The sequence below is a fragment of the Thrips palmi genome, unplaced genomic scaffold, assembly GCF_012932325.1.
Source record: "Thrips palmi isolate BJ-2018 unplaced genomic scaffold, TpBJ-2018v1 HiC_scaffold_16, whole genome shotgun sequence".
Lineage (NCBI taxonomy): Eukaryota > Metazoa > Arthropoda > Insecta > Thysanoptera > Thripidae > Thrips > Thrips palmi.
In genome coordinates, this window is record NW_023144625.1 from 4004050 (window position 1) to 4025377 (window position 21328).

Below are 21328 nucleotides of genomic sequence, written 5' to 3' on the forward strand. Positions count from 1 at the left end.
ACCGGAGAATATTGCTTTAATCAAAGTATAAATTGGCACCAAATCTGGCTGAGTAACCAAAACACAAAGAAATGCAAAGGTGTCATTTAGGACTAAGTTCAATGGAACATGTAGACGGCCTCAAGTAGAACAAAAACTCTCACTAGAGAACCAACATTGACAACGAAATAAAAACTGACACATTTGGAACGGATTGCTTCCTCCCGAGCGAAATGCGATTGGACAGTGTAAAACACCTCTCAACCGACAATAACACTGTCTACACCTCTATCTGGAGCCACTGCAACCCTCCCGTGTGCAGGTCACACTTTTCTTTCGGGTCGTGGCTGTAGAGGCCGAACCGGCTCACGGCCAAGTCAAAAGCGACGCGGCCGACGCCGCCCTCGACCCAACACCCTTTGCACTCCAGCCTCCTCAGGCACCCGTTCTCTTCGCACTCTCTGCACACCCGCAGCCCGGAGACGTGCAGCGCGGGCTTGCTCCGCAACAGAGCCTTGATGTCGCGCGCGTGGCGCCCGGTGGAGTGCTCGCCTAGGACGGGGCACAGCCAAAGACCGCCCAGATGCAGCACCCTCAGGCTGGCGGAGGGGGAAACAGCGTGGAGAATGGGCAGCAGATCGGGCCAGCAGGAGTGCGCAGCGTCGTAAAGGCGCAGTCCAAAACTCTCCAACCGAGGTAAGGCGGGTAGCAACGCGCAGAGACGACTAGCGTAGCCGTCCTCCTTCTCTACCAGTTCCAGGTGATTGAGGTCGCGGCACTCCGCTAGGGCCGGCAAGCCCTGCAGGTCCGGGCACTCCAGCTCTAGGAGGTTGACGCACGCCGTGAGCAGAGCCACGGGGAAGTCGAATGGCAAGTCGCGCAGAGTGAGGCTCCTCAGCGTGCGCGCGTGCGTCTCCAGCAGGAACCGCAGTCCCGGCTCGGTTGAGCCGAACGCGAACGAGTTGTACTCCAGCCAGTCCAGGGTGGCCTCGTTCCGGCCGCGGAGGGCCACGGTGCGTTCAGGGGAAGGTGGGCTGTTGGTTGAAGGTCCCATCCGAAGTCGAGGTTGAATCTGAAGCGAAAGTCCCGTCAGGCTGGAGTTGCGAACGGTTCTAAGCAGGCGTCTGACAGTCTGAGTCTGGCCGTTGTCCCATCCGACGTTGGCAATGATGAGGTTGAGGAGCCCTTTCTTCATAAATTGGGTTATCACACGCGTGACGATTACCACGTTGCGGCTCTCGACCCAGAGGATCGACAGTGTCTCTACGGCGCACTCCACGCCCTGAAGCGGCACAAGGGGGATGGTGTCTTCGTCTAGTTGCAGAAACCGCAGGCAGGGCGCCAGCCTCACCACGGCGCCGAGCTGGTGCTTGGTCGTGTGCTCGCGGTGCCGCCACGCCGCGCGGCTCAGCGCCACGTCGCGCCAGCGCTGGCACACGCCGCGGGCCGAGAGCAGGCTGGGCGTGTCGAGGTGCTCGAACACAAGCAGCAGCACGTCCTCAGGGAGCAGCAGCACACCGTCCGGCGGCAGGACATCGTCGGGCGGCGGCAGGCTAGTCTGCAACAGGAAGCGGCGTTCACTCTCATCCTCTAACTTGAATACTTTGAAAGTTGTGCACTCTTAAAACCTGACGAAGTATTTGAGCATACATGTAACAAACTAAAATACTTTGTTATACGAAGAAATAGCTCGTAAATCCCCACAATATATAGCATTTGATGATCAAAATCTACACTAATGGGACTTAACTTTGAGTCGGGGGCAGAATGGGTTCTAATTTCGTCATCAGCGCCCTCAGAAACCTGGGAGACGGTAAAGAACTTGACAAGAAGGTGAAAGTTCCTAAAAAAATTTCTTTTTACTGCCGTTTTTTTTTTTTTTTTTTTTTTTTTTTTTTTGTTGAAATGACCGAATGGATTGAGATAGAAAGCTGAAATTTGGTGTGTGGTGAGCCAAGGATATACCTAATGACCCTGCAGAATCTCAGCCGAATCGGCCGAGGCGTTCAGGGGTAGTAGTGCGGACAGACAAAAATTTCCAACCCCACCCGAGTAACGGGCTTCGCTATCGCTCAGCCAAAAATTTCAACTAAATTGCAAAACTTTTTTTTAAATTGTGTTTTAAGGCTTTCAAATGGGTTGAAAACAGTAAACGGCAACATAATATAGTGAGAAACGAGTTTGGGAAAAAATCGCCAAAATTGCCAAAAATAGTATTTTCAACATGTGCATAGAAGGTTTCAGATTCAACAGGTTGAACACCTTTAAGCTAAGTGGGTAGTTTCTTTATCATTTGGAAGGAAGCAAATAACATTGAGGTCAGTTGTCGTTGGCTTCTTTCCTCAACTTCACAGCTTTGCTCAGTCGATAAAAAATTTTGTCGTAAAAAGACTTCCTGCGTTCCTGGTTGACACCTACATGAGTCGTCTTGCATGGACTCTATTCATTGATGACTTGTCGGCAAATTTTATTGACGGAATCTTGATATCAGGCATACTTTTTTTTACAAAGATCTAAAAGTTTGAAAAAAGGGGAAAAAATCACTTTATTTAAATGTTAAAATTTAAAAAATTTAAAAACGGGTCTATATTTTTACACCGACCGCGACATTCACCGACCCTACTTTTTTGCAGTCACTTTTTTATTTATTTTTTGACCGACCCCCCTTTTTTTTACATTTATTGTGTCATGTAATGTACATGAAGAATTTTTCCAAAATACGAGAAAAAATTTACACCGACCCAAAAGTTGACCGACCTCCAAAAAAAAAAAAGATAGAGAGTACTTAATTAGGGTGTCAATCGCCTACGCACGCTGCGTCCACGGATCCGCCTCCCCTTCACGTACGGGCAGTTCTCGGTGACTGCGCGGAGGCTGGGCGCTGAGAAGCACGCCGATCTCCTCTCCTTCATGTACGCCCGGGTCGGAATCAAAGTCATTTTTACGCCTTGTAGGCGCATTGTAGGGAAGGCAGGTACAGGGCTGTTTGAAGACCGCAAAGAGACCCACTTCAGTGTTTGAACGAGGCATAAACAGGGCGAAAAAAAAAGGTTGGAAACAAGGCCTAAAGAAGGCTTTGCGTAAGCATCTGATTTTCGTCTACGAACTACCTTAATCTGGTCTTGTTTTCGCCTTCATGGAATAGAAGGCGGTTTCAGGGTGCGAAGAGGGCCGAATCGAGATCGCTGGGAGGGCCGAAACAGGGCAAAATGAAGACGCTTTCGTGGCAGTTATCGGTGCCACGAAACCGTCTTCTTTTTGCCTGGTTTCGACCCGCTTCGCGTCTGGAGGGGGGAAAAAGAAACACAGATGGAGAGCCGGGCGCAGCGCCGAGTCGAACCACTAATCCGTCACTCCAGAAACAGATGCTCCAAGCCACCTACCTGGCCAGGGCGACTTGGTGAGACACTCGTCTCGTCGCATGGCTTTTATGCTCCCGGAATCGCTCTACTGACGGACGCCAGCCGTCAGGTGGCCAAGTTACATGGCCACGTCGCGTGTGTAAGAGTGTTGACATGTACTTCCACGGGGGCGTGCATTCATGAATGTTCTTATTATTGTTGTTACTTCAAGCAAAAATTAATCGCAATGATGATAAAGAAACTCAATAGTGTTCCTGAATACAAAGCCACGTGCGCTTCTAGAATCTACTTGTCAACACTACACACGCGACGTGGCCATGTAACTTGGCCGCCTGACGGCTGGCGTCCGCCAGTAGAGCGATTTCGGGAGCATACAAGCCATGCGGCGAGACGAGTGTCTCACCAAGTCGCCCTGGCCAGGTAGGTGGCTTGGAGCACCTGTTTCTGGAGTGACGGGTTCGTGGTTCGACTCGGCGCTGTGCCCGGCTCTCCATCTGTGTTTCCTTTTCCCCTCTCGAGACGCGAAGCCGGTCGAAACAAGGCAAAAAGAAGACAGTTTCGTGGCACCGATAACTGCCACGAAAGCGTCTTCATGTTGCCCTGTATCGGCCCTCCAAGCGATCTCGATTCGGCTTTCTTCGCACCCTGAAACCGCCTTCCATGAAGGCGAAAACAAGACCAGATTAAGGTAGTTCGCAGACAAAAATCAGACGCTTGGTCAAAGCCTTCTTTAGGCATTTTTTCCAACCTTTTTTCGCCTCGACTTTGCCCTGCAGCCGCTCTGTTTATGCTTCGTTCGAACACCGAAGTGGGTCTCTTTGCGGTCTTCAAACAGCCCTGTACCTGCCTTCCCTACAATGCACCTTCAAGACGACTTCAAGGCGTAAAAATGACTTTGATTCCGACCCGGGCGTACATGAAGGAGAGGAGATCGGCGTGCTTCTCAGCGCCCAGCCTCCCCGCAGTCACCGGCAACTGCCTGTACATGAAGGAGAGGCGGATCGGTGGACGCAGCGTGCGTAGGCGATTGGCACTCTTTGTACGAGCCATACCTAGTCAATATGGGCCACGCGGCAATTAAGTACTTTTTTTTTGAGGTCGGTCAATTTTTGGGTCGGTCTAAATTTTTTCTCACATTTTGAAAAAAATATTCATGTACATTAAATGACACACTAAATGTAAAAAAAGCGGGGTCGGTCAAAAAAATAAAAAAAAAGTGCTTGCAAAAAAGTGGGGTCCGAGGGGGTAATCACTTGCTATTTTCGTGTACAGAGAATATGAATATGTGTGAATATCCGTGAATACCAAGAATATTGTTGAATACACATATTCGTCTGAATACTAGTGAATATGAGGTAATACTGGTGAATATTTGTGAATATCATGAATATCTAATGAATATCATGAAATTTGCACTTAAAACGCTTCAATATTGTGAGAAGAAATTTCTGGGACCCCCCGTCTCTACGAGAAAGAAAGTTTTCAACTAATAAGACCGTTTTTAAAATTACTTTTAAACCATAATGGGATCAATCAAGGGCCCCAAAGAAGCGCTCTAACTGCCAAAAAAATATTGGAGATGGCTTCCCAAGACTCCGTTAAACTTCAAAAACTTCACTGTCCCCCCCCCAAAAAAAAAAGACAAAATGTGACCTATATTGTTCCTGCTGAGTCACAGTGCATTGAAATAATTTCTACGTGTCTGCCCTGACGTTATGGGGCTATTTCAGAGGTTAATGTAACTTTGACACTACACAGTGATACGCTTTGCTTATTTTTATTGCCATACAGTGCTCTTTGTCTCGTTGTTCATCTTCGATTTAAACGTCGCCCTATATTGCCAGGCATGCTTAGGTATGTACTGAAATGAGTTCAAGCTCCTGGGAGTGTCAGTGTATTCGTGAGTACACGCCGAAGGGTACTCAGTGCTGTTGTGATGGTGCCCTAACCGGGCATCTCCAGCAGCATCAGCAGCGGGGTGGTGGAAGGGGTGATGGTGCCAAGGAAACGCACCACCAGTTCGGGCCAGCCCCCGTCATGGTCTCGACATAGCCAACCCGTGGCAGCACGAGACGCTTAAATTTGGGGAACGTGGGAATTAGGGCACTCAAACGCTCGTAGGTCATCCAAACCTTATGCAAAACATCCTGAATACTATTCAATACCTATGAATACAGGTGAATACCTCAAAATATTCCGAATATGTGTGAATATCATGAATATTTTTTGAATACCTGAAGACGTATGAATATTGCAGAATATTATGAATATGAATATCCCGGCGTGTACAGAGAATACTTCGAGTGAATACCCCCTCGGTGGGGTCGGTCAATGTCACGGTCGGTGTAACGAACAGCACCGTTAAAAACTCATATCTCAGGACAGAAGTCGAATATAAAAATTCCGTCACTAAAATCTCGTCTATACATCTTTAGGATAACCCGAAAAAATTTTCAAGACTTTACCTCTCAATGAAAGAAGCAGGAAGATTTTTCCCCAACGCTCTAAAAACCACTAAAAAGCCACTTTTCTCAGAGACCGTTCAACATTTTGGATCGAATTTTGTTTTGGGAACTCACCACACTCTACAAAAAATGTCCTGTCAACGCCGTTAATTTATTACCAATGTTTGCTGTTATGCAATTCACGGCATTTGCTGTGAACTAGTTCACGGCGTTCACTGTGATCTCGGTTACAGTGTTCACTGTGATCTGGCCACAGTAAACGCCATGAATTGGAGCCTGATTTGCAGTACTTCTGTGCTTAGCGGCGTCAAACTCACAGTGTTTACTGGGGACCAGATCACAGTGAACACCGCGAACAAGATCACAGTGAATCCCGTGAGCAGATCACAGTAAACGCTGTGAATTGACCCACAGTGAAAACTGGTAATAAATTAAGGGGGCTCATACATGTTAAAAGCACGTTTTTAAAAAAAAATTTGGATGTAGACGGATTAAGATTTTACAATTTCTGTGTTAAAATCCTTTTAGATAATTGAGTAAGCTTCATTTTGGCTTAAGGGAAAGTGACTTTGGACATTTTTTGGAGATTTAGTCGAAACGTTTAAAATTTTGCTTCTCGTAAGATTTTGTTCGCATACTTGCTCAGATCTGTGGGGAAAAAATCAGGGAGACTCATCCCCAGTAGTGTCATAGAATTGACTACAATGGGCTTTATATCTGCAATAGTTTTCAAGAAAAAAAATATATACAATTTTTTGTTCAAAAATTTGTTTAAAAAATTGTTTAAAAAATTGTTTTTATTTTTTTTCTTGAAAACTATTGCAGATATAAAGCCCATTGTAGTCAATTCTATGACACTACTGGGGATGAGTCTCCCTGATTTTTTCCCCACAGATCTGAGCAAGTATGCGAACAAAATCTTACGAGAAGCAAAATTTTAAACGTTTCGACTAAATCTCCAAAAAATGTCCAAAGTCACTTTCCCTTAAGCCAAAATGAAGCTTACTCAATTATCTAAAAGGATTTTAACACAGAAATTGTAAAATCTTAATCCGTCTACATCAAACGTTTTTTTTTTTAAAGTGCTTTTAACATGTATGAGCCCCCTTAACGGCATTTACAGGACATTTTTGGTAGAGTGCATAATGAACCTAATTGGCTGAGCGATAGCGAAGCCTGTTACTCCAGTGGGGTTGGAAAGTTTTGTCTGTCTGTCGGTCTGTCTGTCGGTCTGTCGGTCTGTCTGTCGGTCTGTCTGTCCGCGCTACTCCTCCTGAACGGCTCGGCCGATCTCAATGAGATTTTGCACACTTTTTGGGTATGTCCTTGGCTCGGCACACGCGAAATTTCACCATCCTAGCTCAACTGGTTCAGTTTTTACAGGCGAAAAACACCTAAAAAACGGCGAAAAATAGAGATTTCTGCAGATAGACCACTTCTGTCTTGGAGAAAGGGGGGTCTGGGGGGCGGAGCCCCCCAGCCTCGACAAGTTAAAAAGTGACAAGGGTCAAGATCGTGTTATCTGTAGATAAAACAACTCTATTTACAATGTAGGGGGGGTCTGGGGGAGCATTCAACAAGTTAAAAAATTAACCGACAACGGACAAGCCATTGCCTGCCGCAGGCAGGCTAGCGCCGCAGGCCAAGGTAGGTACGCCAGGCGTGGATTGGAGGAACAGGCAGCGAGACATCGCGAAGCCTGTTACGACAAGACGCGGTCTGGCGTAAACCTACCTTGTTATTAAGCAACGTTTCAACTTTCTGGGATTATTTTGAAGCCTACTTGAAAGTTTCACCAGGGTCCCCCCTGAAGGGGGCACACCAGTGAAAATGCAGAGGTTTCGTAAAACAGTCATTCTGTGAAAAGTAACAAACCTATTAGCTTGAAATTTTGGTTTTAACTCAAAAACATATCAAATCAAACGTCACTTGAGCAAGTGGCGGTGATGAAAAGTGGGGCTAGGAGTCACTTTCCGTTTTCGTCGACATGTTGTCACATTCTGAGAAAAAATGACGGTAAATCCTGGATAATTTTTTTGCCAAACTTTACCGTACTTGTTTTACAAAATATTCCGTAGTCTTTTAACAGTAGTTACCGTTCTTCCGTACAGCCCATGCCGTAGGAAGGGCCAGATCTGGTCCCAACAAAGGCCGCTTCCAAGAACTGTCCACATCAGGATCTTGAAAAAAGGGGGTCAACCGACTGAAAAAAACCTACCTTGTTAATGATTGCTGCTCGCGACGTGTTAGTGCGATGCTATCGGAGGTTCACACGATAGAGGGACGTAAAAGGAACATTTTGCCGCAAACCGCGTTCAATTAGACAAGGTAGGTTTACGCCAGACCGCGTCTTGTCGTAACAGGCTTCGCGATGTCTCGCTGCCTGTTCCTCCAATCCACGCCTGGCGTACCTACCTTGGCCTGCGGCGCTAGCCTGCCTGCGGCAGGCAATGGCCTGTCCGTTGTCGGTTATTTTTTAACTTGTTGAATGCTGGGGGGCGGAGCCCCCCAGACCCCCCTACATTGTAAATAGAGTCGTTTTATCTACAGATAACACGATTTTGACCCTTGTCACTTTTTAACTTGTCAAGGCTGGGGGGCTCCGCCCCCCAGACCCCCCTTTCTCCAAGACAGAAGTCTATCTGCAGAAATCTCTATTTTTCGCCGTTTTTAGGTGTTTTTCGCCTATAAAAACTGAACCAGTTGAGCTAGGATGGTGAAATTTCGCGTGTGCCGAGCCAAGGACATACCCAAGAAGTGTGCAAAATCTCACCGAGATCGGCCGAGCCGTTCAGGAGGAGTAGTGCGGACAGACAGACCGACAGACAGACGGACAGACAAAACTTTTCAACCCCACTGGAGTAACAGGCTTCGCTATCGCTCAGCCAATAACAAGGTAGGTGTACGCCAGACCGTGTCTTGTCGTAACAGGCTTCGCGATGCTGCGCCAGTTTCGACAATCCACGCCTGGCGTTACACCTACCTTGGCCTGCGGCGCTTGCCTGCCTTCGGCAGACTAGTTTTCTTTTCCAGGCATCCGCATACCGATTTGCGTGATTGAAGTTCAAAACAGCATTTGATTTCGTTCCTAGGGCTGCATTGGCCTGACTCTTTAACTTGTCGGGCCCCCCAGACCCCCCTTTCTTCAAGACAGAAGTGATCTGCCTGCAGAAAACTCGATTTTTCGCCGTTTTTTAGGTGTTTTTCGGCTATAAAAACCGAACCAGTTGAGCTAGTATAGTGAAATTTCGCGTGTGACGAGCCAAGCACATACCCAAAAAGTGTGCAAAATCTCACCGAGATCGGCCGAGCCGTTCAGGAGGAGTAGCGCGGACACACACACACACACACACACGCACGCACGCACGCAGACAGGAAAAATTTTTCAACCCCACCTGAGTAACAGGCTTCGCTATCGCTCAGCCAATGAGATATCTCAATTATTGCGGTCGTGAGCCTGGGCACCAGGTCCAAAATTGGTGATTTGAGAAAATGACGTTCTAAGTTAAACTACGGTTTACACGCGTTCTTTCCGATTACGGACGCAATTTATGACATATTTGAGTTCGGTTTGCGTCAAAATATTTCTTTTTCCAACTGCAATTGGATGGCCTGAGGGTTGTGTCATTGGACTTCAAGTGAATCACCTGAACGTTAACAATTGAGATGAAATATGCAAAAATAGTTACCTTTATAGCAACTACAAAAATGTGCCCAAGCCAAAGTAATTGGAATTTTGAGGTGGGGTTTGCGGCGTTCGACTCGGGATGAGTAGCAGAAAACAAGGTAGGTTTACGCCAGACCGCGTCTTGTCGTAACAGGCTTCGCGATGTCTCGCTGCCTGTTCCTCCAATCCACGCCTGGCGTACCTACCATGGCCTGCGGCGCTAGCCTGCCTGCGGCAGGCAATGGCTTGTCCGTTGTCGGTTATTTTTTAACTCGTTGAATGCTGGGGGGCTCCGCCCCCCAGACCCCCCTACATTGTAAATAGAGTTGTTTTATCTACAGATAACACGTTCTTGACCCTTGTCACTTTTTAACTTGTCGAGGCTGGGGGGCTCCGCCCCCCAGACCCCCCTTTCTCCAAGACAGAAGTGGTCTATCTGCAGAAATCTCTATTTTTCGCCGTTTTTTAGGTGTTTTTCGCCTATAAAAACTGAACCAGTTGAGCTAGGATGGTGAAATTTCGCGTGTGCCGAGCCAAGGACATACCCAAAAAGTGTGCAAAATCTCATTGAGATCGGCCGAGCCGTTCAGGAGGAGTAGCGCGGACAGACCGACAGACAGACCGACAGACAGACCGACAGACCGACAGACAGACAGACAGACAAAACTTTCCAACCCCACTGGAGTAACAGGCTTCGCTATCGCTCAGCCAATAAGGATAAAATAAAATAGAAGGCCAAAATTTGACGATTTTCACTGGTGTGCTCCCTTAAAATAGCCATTTATTGAATTCCCAAAATACGCTTTCTTACTTTAGCGTACTTAGCGCTCGTAACACCGTTAAGGACTGTTTATGGCCCAAAGGGCGTAGTTTTTAGGCGTTTGTTTTACCAGCATGTGTGTTTAGGCAGCGGCGCGGCGTATTAGGCACCGGGTCAGAGGGTCAGCTGACCCCCCAGTTTTTGGAGCTGCCCCGGGTCAATCCCCTGCGAGGTAGGCAACATGCACTACACTGACCCCCCAACTTTTTTGACGTTCCTACGCGCCTGTGTTTAGGTGAGACTCACCGCTTCCTCATTCATTTCCTGGCGGCTGGCAGCAACGGGTCAAAGCAGGAGAGTCCGCCCGAATCTCCTCTCAGATTGCAGTGCCCTCTGGGCTTTAGTTGCGTCTGAAACAAACGGAAAAAGACATTTCAAACGACTCACTAGACGGATAACATGACACGGTATTATTGGTCCGCTAAACTTCTCACACGCTCAGACCTATATGGACTTTTTTCTCTCTTGCTTATAGCGGTTTTTGAGCAAACGTAAAATGTACTATTTCCTTCTTCACTATGCACAATTTTGATCGTTTTAGGGATATAATTGTCAATACAGCATATGGGTGATTCCACGCCAGCCCTTGAGGTCTGTGTTGCCTCGTAACATCTATTTTCGGTTCTTATAAACTCGATTGGATGAATAGACTATTCTAGTCGTGGCTGAGTGAAGAACAAGAAGAATCACAAAAGTGTACTTTTTCGCACTTTTACTTCAAATGTTTAAGTCCCCTTGCTTGGTAGAAGTTAATTCAAATATTTTATAGTAAATGCAACATATTTCATCAAATATGTTCACTTTAAATGCCCTCAATGGCGTCTTTTGTGATTCTTCTTGTTCTTCACTCAGCCACGACTAGAATAGTCTATTGAAACTGGTTGGGATGAAAAGCGGACTGCAGGGGCACAAAAATACCTAAATTGGTCAAAATGGGAATAAATTTCCAATGAAATTTATTAAAGGAAAAACCTTTGAGGCCAAAAAAGTCGAATGGCCGACCTCGCTACAGCGTTGCGACCATAACAAAAGTTGTAGGCCTTGTCCTTAGCTTTCCGAATCTGTTGAGAAAAGTTGCAGAATCGAAAAAATGTCAGTTTTACGGGCAAAAAACGTGTGAAAAATGGCAGATTTTGGTACAAAATTTTCATGTTTTTCGCGATTTATAGCTCTCCAAGCCTAGCCAATACTAGGAAATCATTTCTTTTACAAGATAACATCATGAAATGACCATATGCCGTGAAAAAAGCTGACAGATAGGAAAATGATTCGATGTCGCACGATGTCGCATTTTTTGGCGTTTCGCTCCACTGTGGCACCTACGCCCCTACTCCGCCGATGTCGACCCCCACCACCGCTCAGCACGGCAGCGCGACGCAGCGACGCTCTTTTGTTTCTCCCGTTCTGTCGCTGACTTCCGGTCTAAGTTTTCTCCGAAGTCCCCTATGTTACGCATTAAGGGTGAGGGACGGGGGGTGGAGAAGTCCTGCGTAACGCTGCTTGCACATGGAGGGGAAGGGAGCCCGAGGCAGGTTCATTATGTATGAGAGCACATTTCAGGAGGACCAGAAGTATATAAGAGTAAAGGAAGAAATTCTCTGAGAAAATAGGGTATTTCAAAGAAGCTCTGGCCCGGAAGAAGAACAAACACGGAAGTAAGAAACTGTCAAACGGAAGTAAGAAACTGTCAATGACAGTTTCTTACTTCCGTTTTTGTTCTTCCGGGCCAGAGCTTCTTTGGATTTGGAGTACTCTATGGGCGTAACGTTACGCTGTTATAGGGCGTGGGAGGTTCCAGCCCAGCGCAACGCTGCGTAACATAGTGGGATGGGGTGGTTCAAATGTACCTTTGAGTGCGTAACGGTCGGTCCCTCATGGAAGTCGTTACGCCTACGTCAAGAAAGAAGGAAGGAAGACATGCTGCAACAACAATGGCCGCCGGAGGCTCCCACTTGGACTAAGTAGCAGCAAGCAGCCGACGAAGCCCCTGGCGGTCATATTTTTGAAGCATTGTCGCCCCTTTCATCTTGTACCACTTCAGCTCAAGTACGCCATTGCGACAGCGATAGAAGGGAGTAAGAAACTTGAACCCTTCTGTGGTAAGGTATGCACCTACTTAGCAGTTCGATCACATTTCCTGGAAGTCATCGATTGTAGAACCAAACGGCGTGAAAACCGGAAATGCTGTCGTGTGGGAGTTGTGAGCGAGCCGCGTTTGAGGAGAAACGGTGTCAAGTTTACGTAGCGCTTCAAGATTCATCACCGACGGTTACTTCAATGAATCTTTAAACGGAAGAAGAACAATAGTAAGCCTTCAAAACAACTTCTGCGCACCCGGTGGTGACGGTCTGCGCATGCTCAGAAGCTTTATTGAGGGCTTACTTTTGATCTCCTTCTATCCTTGTGGATCAGCCTTGAAAGTAAATGCAGTCGGCTGGCGGCACCATTTCCGATGTTGGGTAGTTTTCACCGAAACGTACAATTACGAGCCCCAAATTCTCTTAAAGTTCAGTTGGCCCATACGAGATTTTTTTTTTTTTGGATTTCCAAATAATTGTTTTCATCCACATCAAAGAGTACCGTAAACCGGGGTAACTTGAGACAGCAAGGGTAACTTGTAGTGTTTTAAAGGGTAGGAATATTCCCGGGAAGTTAGGGAATTCCCGGGAACGTTCCCGGGCACAATCAGACCCATAAAATGGGAAATTCCCGGGAATTTTTAAAACATGCGTAAAAATAGTTGGTTTTTGCCCGAAAAATGTAGAAAGTGCAAGGTATCAAGTAATAAGGCATGGTTTTCTTCATGTCGGATGAAAGAGTGACTCTAAATGCAATCATAGTTCATTGGTTAAACGATTAAACTTTGTGGGAATAATGGAAGCGAGAAGAAAACACAAGGCTCCAATGAGCAACATAACCTCAAACCCATAGCAATAATGCAATTTTTAATTCCTTAGTAATCTTAGTTTTGGCCAGTGACCGGGGTTGCCCCTTAGCGGGTGAACAAAATAGGGTGTAGGGCATCTTCTCAGCAATTTTCATGAGTTTTTCTTAACTTTCGCCTAGTCGTTCGAACTACCCTAAGGAGATTACTCAACTTGTACTTTCATAATTCTAATGAAGACTGAACGGTCAACTCGAATTACGTCCCCCATTAATTTAGGAAACTATTTGGAAACAAGATGTGACCTAGTTAAATTTACTGTTTGTTCTTGCAGATGGAGTGCCAAGTGTGTACGCTGCGTTTTGACGCCATTGCCCACCGGCCGAAGATCCTCCCTTGCGGGCACACACTATGCCTCAAGTGCATCCAAGAGTTACCCACTAGGACGTGCCCTCTAGACAATATGGTGAGGTTTCTTATTGCAGCTTCGAGGATTTTTTTCAGACGCACTCACTGTTAAAATCTGTCGTCACTCTATGACTAAGTCATGGATGAAATTATCATCACTCAAGTCATCACTTTTAAATGATGTAAATTTTTTCACCAATTGATTACTTTCTCATCAAAGTTCCTGTACTTACTGCATGGGCGTGACAACTTAGTCATCACATGTTTTGATGATATTCTTGTTCGAAAAATAAGCCTTGATATAATTCAATGTTCCTCAGAAAATCGAGCTCAGTTGCTTTTGAATACCGTTAACTTCGGGAAATTCCGAAAAATTTTAGAAGTATGTCACGAGAGATTCCGAAATACTCTACAAAATGCATCTTGTAAACGTATTTCGTAACATGTGAGGAATATTAACAGTGTAAAATCTGTCATCTGCATATGAAGTCCTTCCCACTCCTCTGTAGCTGGTAGCTCATTGCTATTTCTCTGTGTCGTTTGTGTAGGTCTTCACGCCTTCGCCGGAGAGCTTAGTGGACAATCTCATCGTATTGGATGCCTGCAATACGTAAGTCTGTAGTCCTTCCATCGTGCTTCGTACACACTACATTTCTTACGGATACACCCTATCTGTATTACGGACATTTTTGTGCAATTGCAATTACGGATAGATTTTGCTTGTAATACGGATGAAATCATCCGTATTACAAAGAGTTTTACGTCCGTACCATACGGATCTTTTCGTCTGTATGTTACGGACGTAAAACTCTTTGTAATACGGATGATTTCATCCGTATTACAAGCAAAATCTATCCGTAATTGCAATTGCACAAAAATGTCCGTAATACAGATAGGATGTATCCGTAAGAAGTTTAGTGTGTAGCCGCGACCACGCGGGTACCACACTGCTCAGGACGGGCTGAGTATGACCGAAAAAGGGTCATATTTAAATGAATGACCAAAAATAGGTCTCATATCAGCGAGACTGGCTATTGTTAAGCTTGGGGATATATCAGCCTTTACCTGTGATACACTATAAAGTATGACCGTTTTTTGTCATACATGGAGGTATGACCTTTCTACGGTCTTAAATTTCAGTATGACCCTTTCTCGGTCGTACATTTCAGTAAAACCGTTATAGGGGTCAAAAGTCTGACCTTTCTATTTTCAGCGTTCTCTGCCAATCATACGCGCAGTAAAGTTTTGGCGTATTGTAGTGGTTTAGCAAAGCGATTACGGATACCAGGTTGTAGGGCTTAGAGTCAAACTTCCGTTTTGAAAACGAACATTAAAGAACCAGCTTTTTATTTGGAAACCCCACTAAACTTTTTAGTTATTGAGAAGAGATTTTATTGAAGCCTGAAATCAGTTAAAATTTTGGTGTTACAGACGAGTCTTTCCCCTTAAGGGAAGGGGGGGGATAATATTTCCTAAATGTCTGATAGTAGGCAACCATCATCACATGCCCCTTTAGGTAGGCAAAATATACACAATCGCGCTCCCTGTCGGGGGCTCCCTAAACCGCGCTTGTCTTCCTCCACATGCTTCGTGGTTCCGGATTAATCACTACTGCCAACACCCCTTTCGGCAGGTTTCAGAGGTCCGTTGTGGCGCCGTTGTGGTGCCGGTCCTGCAACAACCCCGCCACGGAGGCGTGCGTGGACGACGGAGGCCATGCCGTCGTCACGTGCAAGAAGGCGAGGCTGGACGACGCGGGGCCGCTCCTGGAGGAGCTGGACCTCAGCGAGACCGCCCTGGACCGAATCGCGGAGCTGGTGTCCATCCCCAAGATTGAGGAGGCGGCCGAGGACCTGCGCCACCAGCTGCAGCGGACGAAGGCGTCTCTGCACGCGGCGAGGGAACGCTTGCTGGCGGCGCGGGAGGCCGACGACGCGGCCTGGGGGCAGGCCAAGCAGGGCGCGGCGATGGCCGGTAAGCACGTTTTTGGAAGACATTGCGTGAGAGGTACCGAAATCGACGGATGTAGTTCGTGGCCTCCAATGTGAGGTTGAGGCGTAAGTGTAAAAACAGCTAAAACCGAAGTTAGCCCGGGATGATTTGTAAGAAAATAACCCTACGATTTTTTAAAAAGAAGTTGAGGGTGAATAGATCGTGAAAAGTCTATCTTGTCTAACGAATTAAAGAAGTTCTGCGCTAATTTTGCCCACCGTGAAGGGATTCTGCGCAACTGTTTTGGTCTGATTAATGTAGGGTTTTTCTCGGAGGTTCCTTAGTTCAAAGTTGTGAAGCGAAATTGAACTTTGTCCATAGTTTGGAATGAAAAGAAAATTTAAGTTAACATGACTTAAAATACGTTTAACATGTGAAGTGGGAAGGTCTTCTCTACCCTTCGAATTCCTTTTAAAATGGGTTGTTTCGTAACTCTGATAAAACATTCTTATCAAAGTAATTAAAAAATTGCTCCAGTTTTTTTGGCTTAATCTGTTGCACAGATTCCCTTTGACAGACACTAAGGTCCGAATTTGCTTATCAATGATCCACTGTTCGTGAACTGCTAGATGGATGCTAGACGGCTACTGAGGGATTTTGTGTTTCTTTTGCGTTCTGACTGCAAAGGCAGATCCCCCTATCGACGGCCCCTATTCAAAAGATCTTATCTGCGCGCTCCTATTCAAAGAATCTCATCTGCAACGCACGCAAATTTCACTAAGTTTGACCATTTGGGAGGGAGAAGAGGGTTAGCGTTACATATTTCTACACGCACTATTAATTTCTTCGATCTTTCATCTTCAAGTTTGTGTAACTACAATCCCAAATTATTTTGATTTGTGGCTGCCTCTAATGGTCAAACTTAGTGAAATTCGCTTGCTTTGCAGATAAGATTCTTTGAATAGGAGCGCCCAGATAAGATCTTTTGAATAGGACCCCTCGCTATGTCCTGAAGTCAGGAATTTTCATCCGCACTAGAGTTCCAGGAACGTGACATCACGTTGAAATGATTGTGACAAAATGTCATGTTTCTTGAGCGTTGTATCACATTCTTTCGGACGTGAAGCAGCCATGAACTACGTAGCTTACTCACATTCAAACGAATGTGACACAATGCTCAAACGAACGTGGCAATTTGTCACAATCATTTCAACGTGATGTCACGTTCCTGGAATGAGAGCGTAGTGATAAATCAGATACTGACTAGCTTCTTTACAAAGACCTAGACATGGGCTACTTGTTATCATGACTGGAAGCGACCAGACGCCTCCTTTTAGACGAAAATAATAGAAGTTAGAAATATTGTGTTAAATGTTATTTTTAACTTTAAATATTTTCGTCCAGAAGAACGCGTCCCCGTTTCCAGGAAAGATAACGAAAATAACCCATGGCAATACCTTATTGAAGAACTTCGTCACATCAATTTTATTTTCAACGTTTTCGGAATATGATCGAAAATGCTCGAAAACGTGGAAGTATTATTTTTTAAGTTACGGACCCCTGCCGAAGACCCCATTTTTCATTAGTATTTACATCATAGAAGATTACAGTAAGTTTCACTTGTTTCTCGCTATGCTCCTCAAATCTTTCTAACGCAGTAACGAAAAGTTTTAATTTTAAAAGGGATTTTGAGAACAGATTCAATTAGGACGTCAAAACTTGTCGTTATTAGTGCACAACAACAGTAAGGTAACAATTTCTTTAAACTTTGTTTGTGCTGTCTTATGCCAGATAACTTTCATCCATTCACCTTCAACTTCAAATAATCATACTTGCAACCTTAGTACAGGATTCGTTTCACCCTGCAAACATGTCTTGTAAATACTCCCGTATAAATGCATGCTTGCAAGTACATGTTTGGCCAGGTACATACTCACTTACAAATGCATGGTAGGCGCCGTATCACTCCATGCTTAGCATAGGCATTTGTAAGTATGTTCTTGCCAAGCATGCATTTGTAAGTGTGTACTGAGTAGACAGACAGTTATGTTCGTAGTATAAATAACTCAAACTGTGTTTAATAGAGCATTTCCAGCTGTTTTTTTTTCACCAACGCCTCTCAACGTACAGTACCCTGACTTGGATGCCCTGTCCCGTAGGACTATCCCGACTCGCCAACGACCTGGTGGCCGTCCTGAGCGACCCCTCCGCCTCGTGCACGCTGAGCCTGCGTTGCGGCGACGCGGCGTGGAGTGGCGACGTGAGGCCCGCCGAGGACGCTGCAGCCAGGCTGGTGTTGTGCCGACTGCTGTGCGGTCTGCAGCAGCGGGTGAAGCAAGAACCTGAAGAGTTGGTGTCGCCGCAACGGCAGCCACGTGGACCTGGAGTGGAACAACAGGGAAGACACGTACCGCGGCAAGAGCCGCCGCAACAGAATAAGCCTCAGCAGGGAATTCAGGAGCCTCTGGAGAAACCACGGCAACAGGAGAAGCCTCACCAAGAAAATCAGGTGCCTCTGGAGAAACCACGGCAACAGGAGAAGCCTCACCAAGAAAATCAGGTGCCTCTGGAGAAACCACGGCAACAGGAGAAGCCTCACCAAGAAAATCAGGTGCCTCTGGAGAAACCACGGCAACAGGAGAAGCCTCACGAAGAAAATCAGGTGCCTCTGGAAAAACCACGCCAACAAGAGAAGCCTCACCAAGAAAATCAGGTGCCTCTGGAGAAACCACGGCAACAGGAGAAGCCTCACCAAGAAAATCAGGTGCCTCTGGAGAAACCACGTCAGCAGGAGAAGCCTCACCAAGAAAATCAGGTGCCTCTGGAGAAACCACGGCAACAGGAGAAGCCTCACGAAGAAAATCAGGTGTCTCTGGAGAAACCACGGCAACAGGACAGACCCCTAGACCTGACTGGCAATGGTAAGTCAGTACTGCATGATTGTGAATGTCCCGCGCGCCGGGGAGTTGCCTACATTTCGGCCTATTTCGTCTCCTTTGCGATGGGTCCTATGAACAAAGACCGATGTCTTTTGGGTAGCTCGAACAAAGACCGATCTCCATTTCGGCCGTCTCTGCATTCTCCGCTTCTTTATCTTGTGGTTCTCGCAACAGACATCCAACTCAAGAAATACAGGGTGAGTTTTCTCAATGTGTCAATAATTTGTAGGTAGTTTGGGCACCCCAAGGCGATCATTTTCTACCAATGAACTAGTGGGCGCAAACGTCTAGGTACGGAGATAATTGGTGTTTTGTAATTGGCCTTCGCGCCTGCGAGGTAGGCACCCGCAGCCACTGATGGTCGCAGGACCTCGCGTGGGGGTGTCGCGGGTCTAGGAGGAGTCCGGCGGACCTTGCAAATGTCTTTTGGGAGGGGTTGCCGCGGGTCTGAAGAGGCTGTCATGGTGGCCCCCGTTACAGTGGATCTCACGGCTGTCTTTGCGAGGGTGGCGGGATTCCTCGGATACTTCCGCGAGGTCAGTGGCACTCCCGCGAGTACTGCTAGTCCCGCGACACCCCCTCGACAGGTCCTGCCGCCCTCAGTGGCACCGGGTGCCTACCTCGTAGGCGCAAAATCCAATTACAAAACACCAATTATCTCCGTACCTAGACGTTTGCGCCCACTAGTTCATTGGCGAAAAATGGTCCCCTAGGGATGCCCAAACTGCCTGCAAATTATTGACACATTGAGGAAACTCACCCTGTAGTTTGCAGGTTTTGTGTCAAACATATTAGAGAATGATATTCTAAAACTGATCTGTGTGTAATTAGAACGTAGAGATTAGAGATTGTTCTGAGACTTCAAAATGACCGCGTTGAGAGGTTAGGAAATGGAGATCGGTCTTTGTTCGAGCGACCCAAAGGATATTGGTCTTTGTTCATAGGACGGCCGTTGCTTGGTCTTTTTCGGCGTATCGTGTGGTTCCAACGACGCAGCTCCACCTTTTTTTTTGCACTGCCCTGTCAAGACTGCTGAATCAAACGCACGGGTCCGTAATGTCCTTCACTTGCACGTGTCGACCTGTCGTAGTCGTGTACTACACACTAAATTCTTGTGGACTTCTTATGCATATTTATGCATGCACAGATACGTGCGTAAGGTGTGCTTAATATTCTACACGCCCTACGTACGTATCTGCGCATGCGCAATGCACAAGAAGCGCATAACTATGCATCTAAAAAGTGCACATGAGATCAGCACTGTCAGAAAAAAAGTCCGTAAATTTACGGAGAAAGTTACTCTAATTTTGGGAATGGAGGCTCCGTAAATTTTCCATATTTTTACGGAGATTTTCCGTATTTTTACGGAGATGAACCGCATTTTTGCAGAAATAAACGCATTTTAACGGTTTACTTCCCTCCTTCCACCTTCGATGTTAATGCAAACAGTGTCCTTTGAGACGAAATTGATATTCTCCAAAACTGTTCGAGGATCCGCTTGACCACATGCCATTAGGATCGGATAAATAAACGGAAACCCAAAGGCGAGGTCGCTTTAGGGAAGGCGTACTCTTGGAACACCTAATCAGTTGGTCACCCAACCCATCGATAACGTGAATTAGTCTGTTTTTTTTATAAGTAAGGCTTCTATTTCATTTGTATACATAACTTCCATATTTTTACGGAGAAAATCCATAATTCAAAAAAACGGAGATCTCCGTTAAAAAAAAAATGGACAGTCTCCGTTAAATTTCCGTATTTTTACGGAGTTTTCTGACAGTGAGGGTGTAGCTTACAAGCGTCGACCTGTCGTAGTCATGTACTGGCTTACAAGCGTCGACCACACCGCGCCCTACGCCTAGAAGCGTAGGGCAGGCACACACTATCAGCACGTTACTGCTTTTTCCCTCATTAATTACGTATCCGTATAAAGAGCAATAATACGTCGTAGTATTTTCTAAGAAAGTATGTCTAATTTCCTTTGTAAAATTATGTACAAAACAGAATTCTCACTACATTATGTAATATTTCCTATGTAGTTCTTTAAAAAGGGAAAGTACGTATTATAGTTGATCAGGTTACTTGCAGAAGTACTGACAAAATGAGCAAAAAGTCAATAATGTGCCGAGAGTGCAGCTTGTTCAGCGATCCAAAACCATTGATTTGTCATGCTTCCAGTGTGGTGGACAATTATTAAAGCGCGTACCCCACAATACGCTACCAACCTTGTTTATGAACACCTTTAAGTACCTCTGCAGTACTTCGATGAAACATTTTTTTTTCGGACGAATAACATAAGATTAAGGAGGCACGTCACACTTTGTGCCCAGCTTTTTATCCACATCCATTTCCGAATGTTTTTGAACCTAAAAAACGGGTTTAAATGGGCCTTTTCTCTGTGCATAGATGATGTACGGAATTTCATTACGAAAGAGTCGCGCGGCAAGGACGGTGCTGCTCCTGGACCCACCACCGTCGCCCCCCAGCAGCAACCTAGCACTGCGCCCGTGAAGCGCAACCCCAACAAGTTCAAACGCCCGGCGTTAGATCTAGACTCGCCCCGCTCCTCGGCTCGCATCAGTCGCCGTGGACTGTCGCAGGCTCCGTCGGTAAGTTGAACACCGTCAAGCGTCTAGGCCTAAAGCATTTCCGATATTGGATACACACTAAAATGTTCACTCTCAGTCTCGTACTGACCTTTTATCTCTTGCCATAAAGTTTTTTGTGCAAACGTAATATGTACTATTTCCTCTTTAGCTGTGCGCCACTATTTTGTTCATTTTATAATGTATTTAGTCCATTAAACCTGACATATTGACATTTGCCGTGTACTTTTCTATTTCTACATGATCTATTGACAATTTTATCTTTA

At 46.0% G+C, this 21328-nt stretch overlaps 2 protein-coding genes across 24 annotated transcripts in view; one reads left to right on the top strand and one right to left on the bottom strand.

Annotated features, from left to right (window-relative positions):
- LOC117642420 lies at positions 1–14064 on the bottom strand. 10 transcript variants are annotated; one of them, XM_034380626.1, is made up of 4 exons: positions 12676–12815; positions 12410–12576; positions 10540–10643; positions 1–1537 (listed from the first exon to the last, which is right to left on the bottom strand). In XM_034380626.1, the coding sequence occupies exons 3-4, from the start codon at positions 10552–10554 to the stop codon at positions 260–262; spliced, it is 1293 nt and encodes a 430-aa protein (XP_034236517.1). In that variant the 5' UTR covers positions 10555–10643; positions 12410–12576; positions 12676–12815; the 3' UTR covers positions 1–259. The 10 variants fall into 10 exon arrangements, with proteins under 10 accessions (XP_034236517.1, XP_034236521.1, XP_034236522.1 ...); XM_034380630.1 differs by lacking the exons at positions 12410–12576; positions 12676–12815 and adding an exon at positions 13819–14064; XM_034380631.1 differs by lacking the exons at positions 12410–12576; positions 12676–12815 and adding an exon at positions 13483–13527.
- The window catches only part of LOC117642400, a 20664-nt gene continuing 9708 nt past the window's right edge, over positions 10373–21328 (top strand). For 2 of the 14 annotated variants that reach the window (XM_034380548.1, XM_034380550.1), the window contains exons 1-6: positions 12612–12752; positions 13512–13643; positions 14134–14195; positions 15219–15559; positions 17677–18438; positions 20863–21065. In XM_034380548.1, the coding sequence (XP_034236439.1) occupies positions 12648–12752; positions 13512–13643; positions 14134–14195; positions 15219–15559; positions 17677–18438; positions 20863–21065 (1605 nt within the window). In that variant the 5' untranslated portion in view covers positions 12612–12647. The other 12 variants (XM_034380560.1, XM_034380563.1, XM_034380558.1 and 9 more) reach the window with 12 other exon arrangements.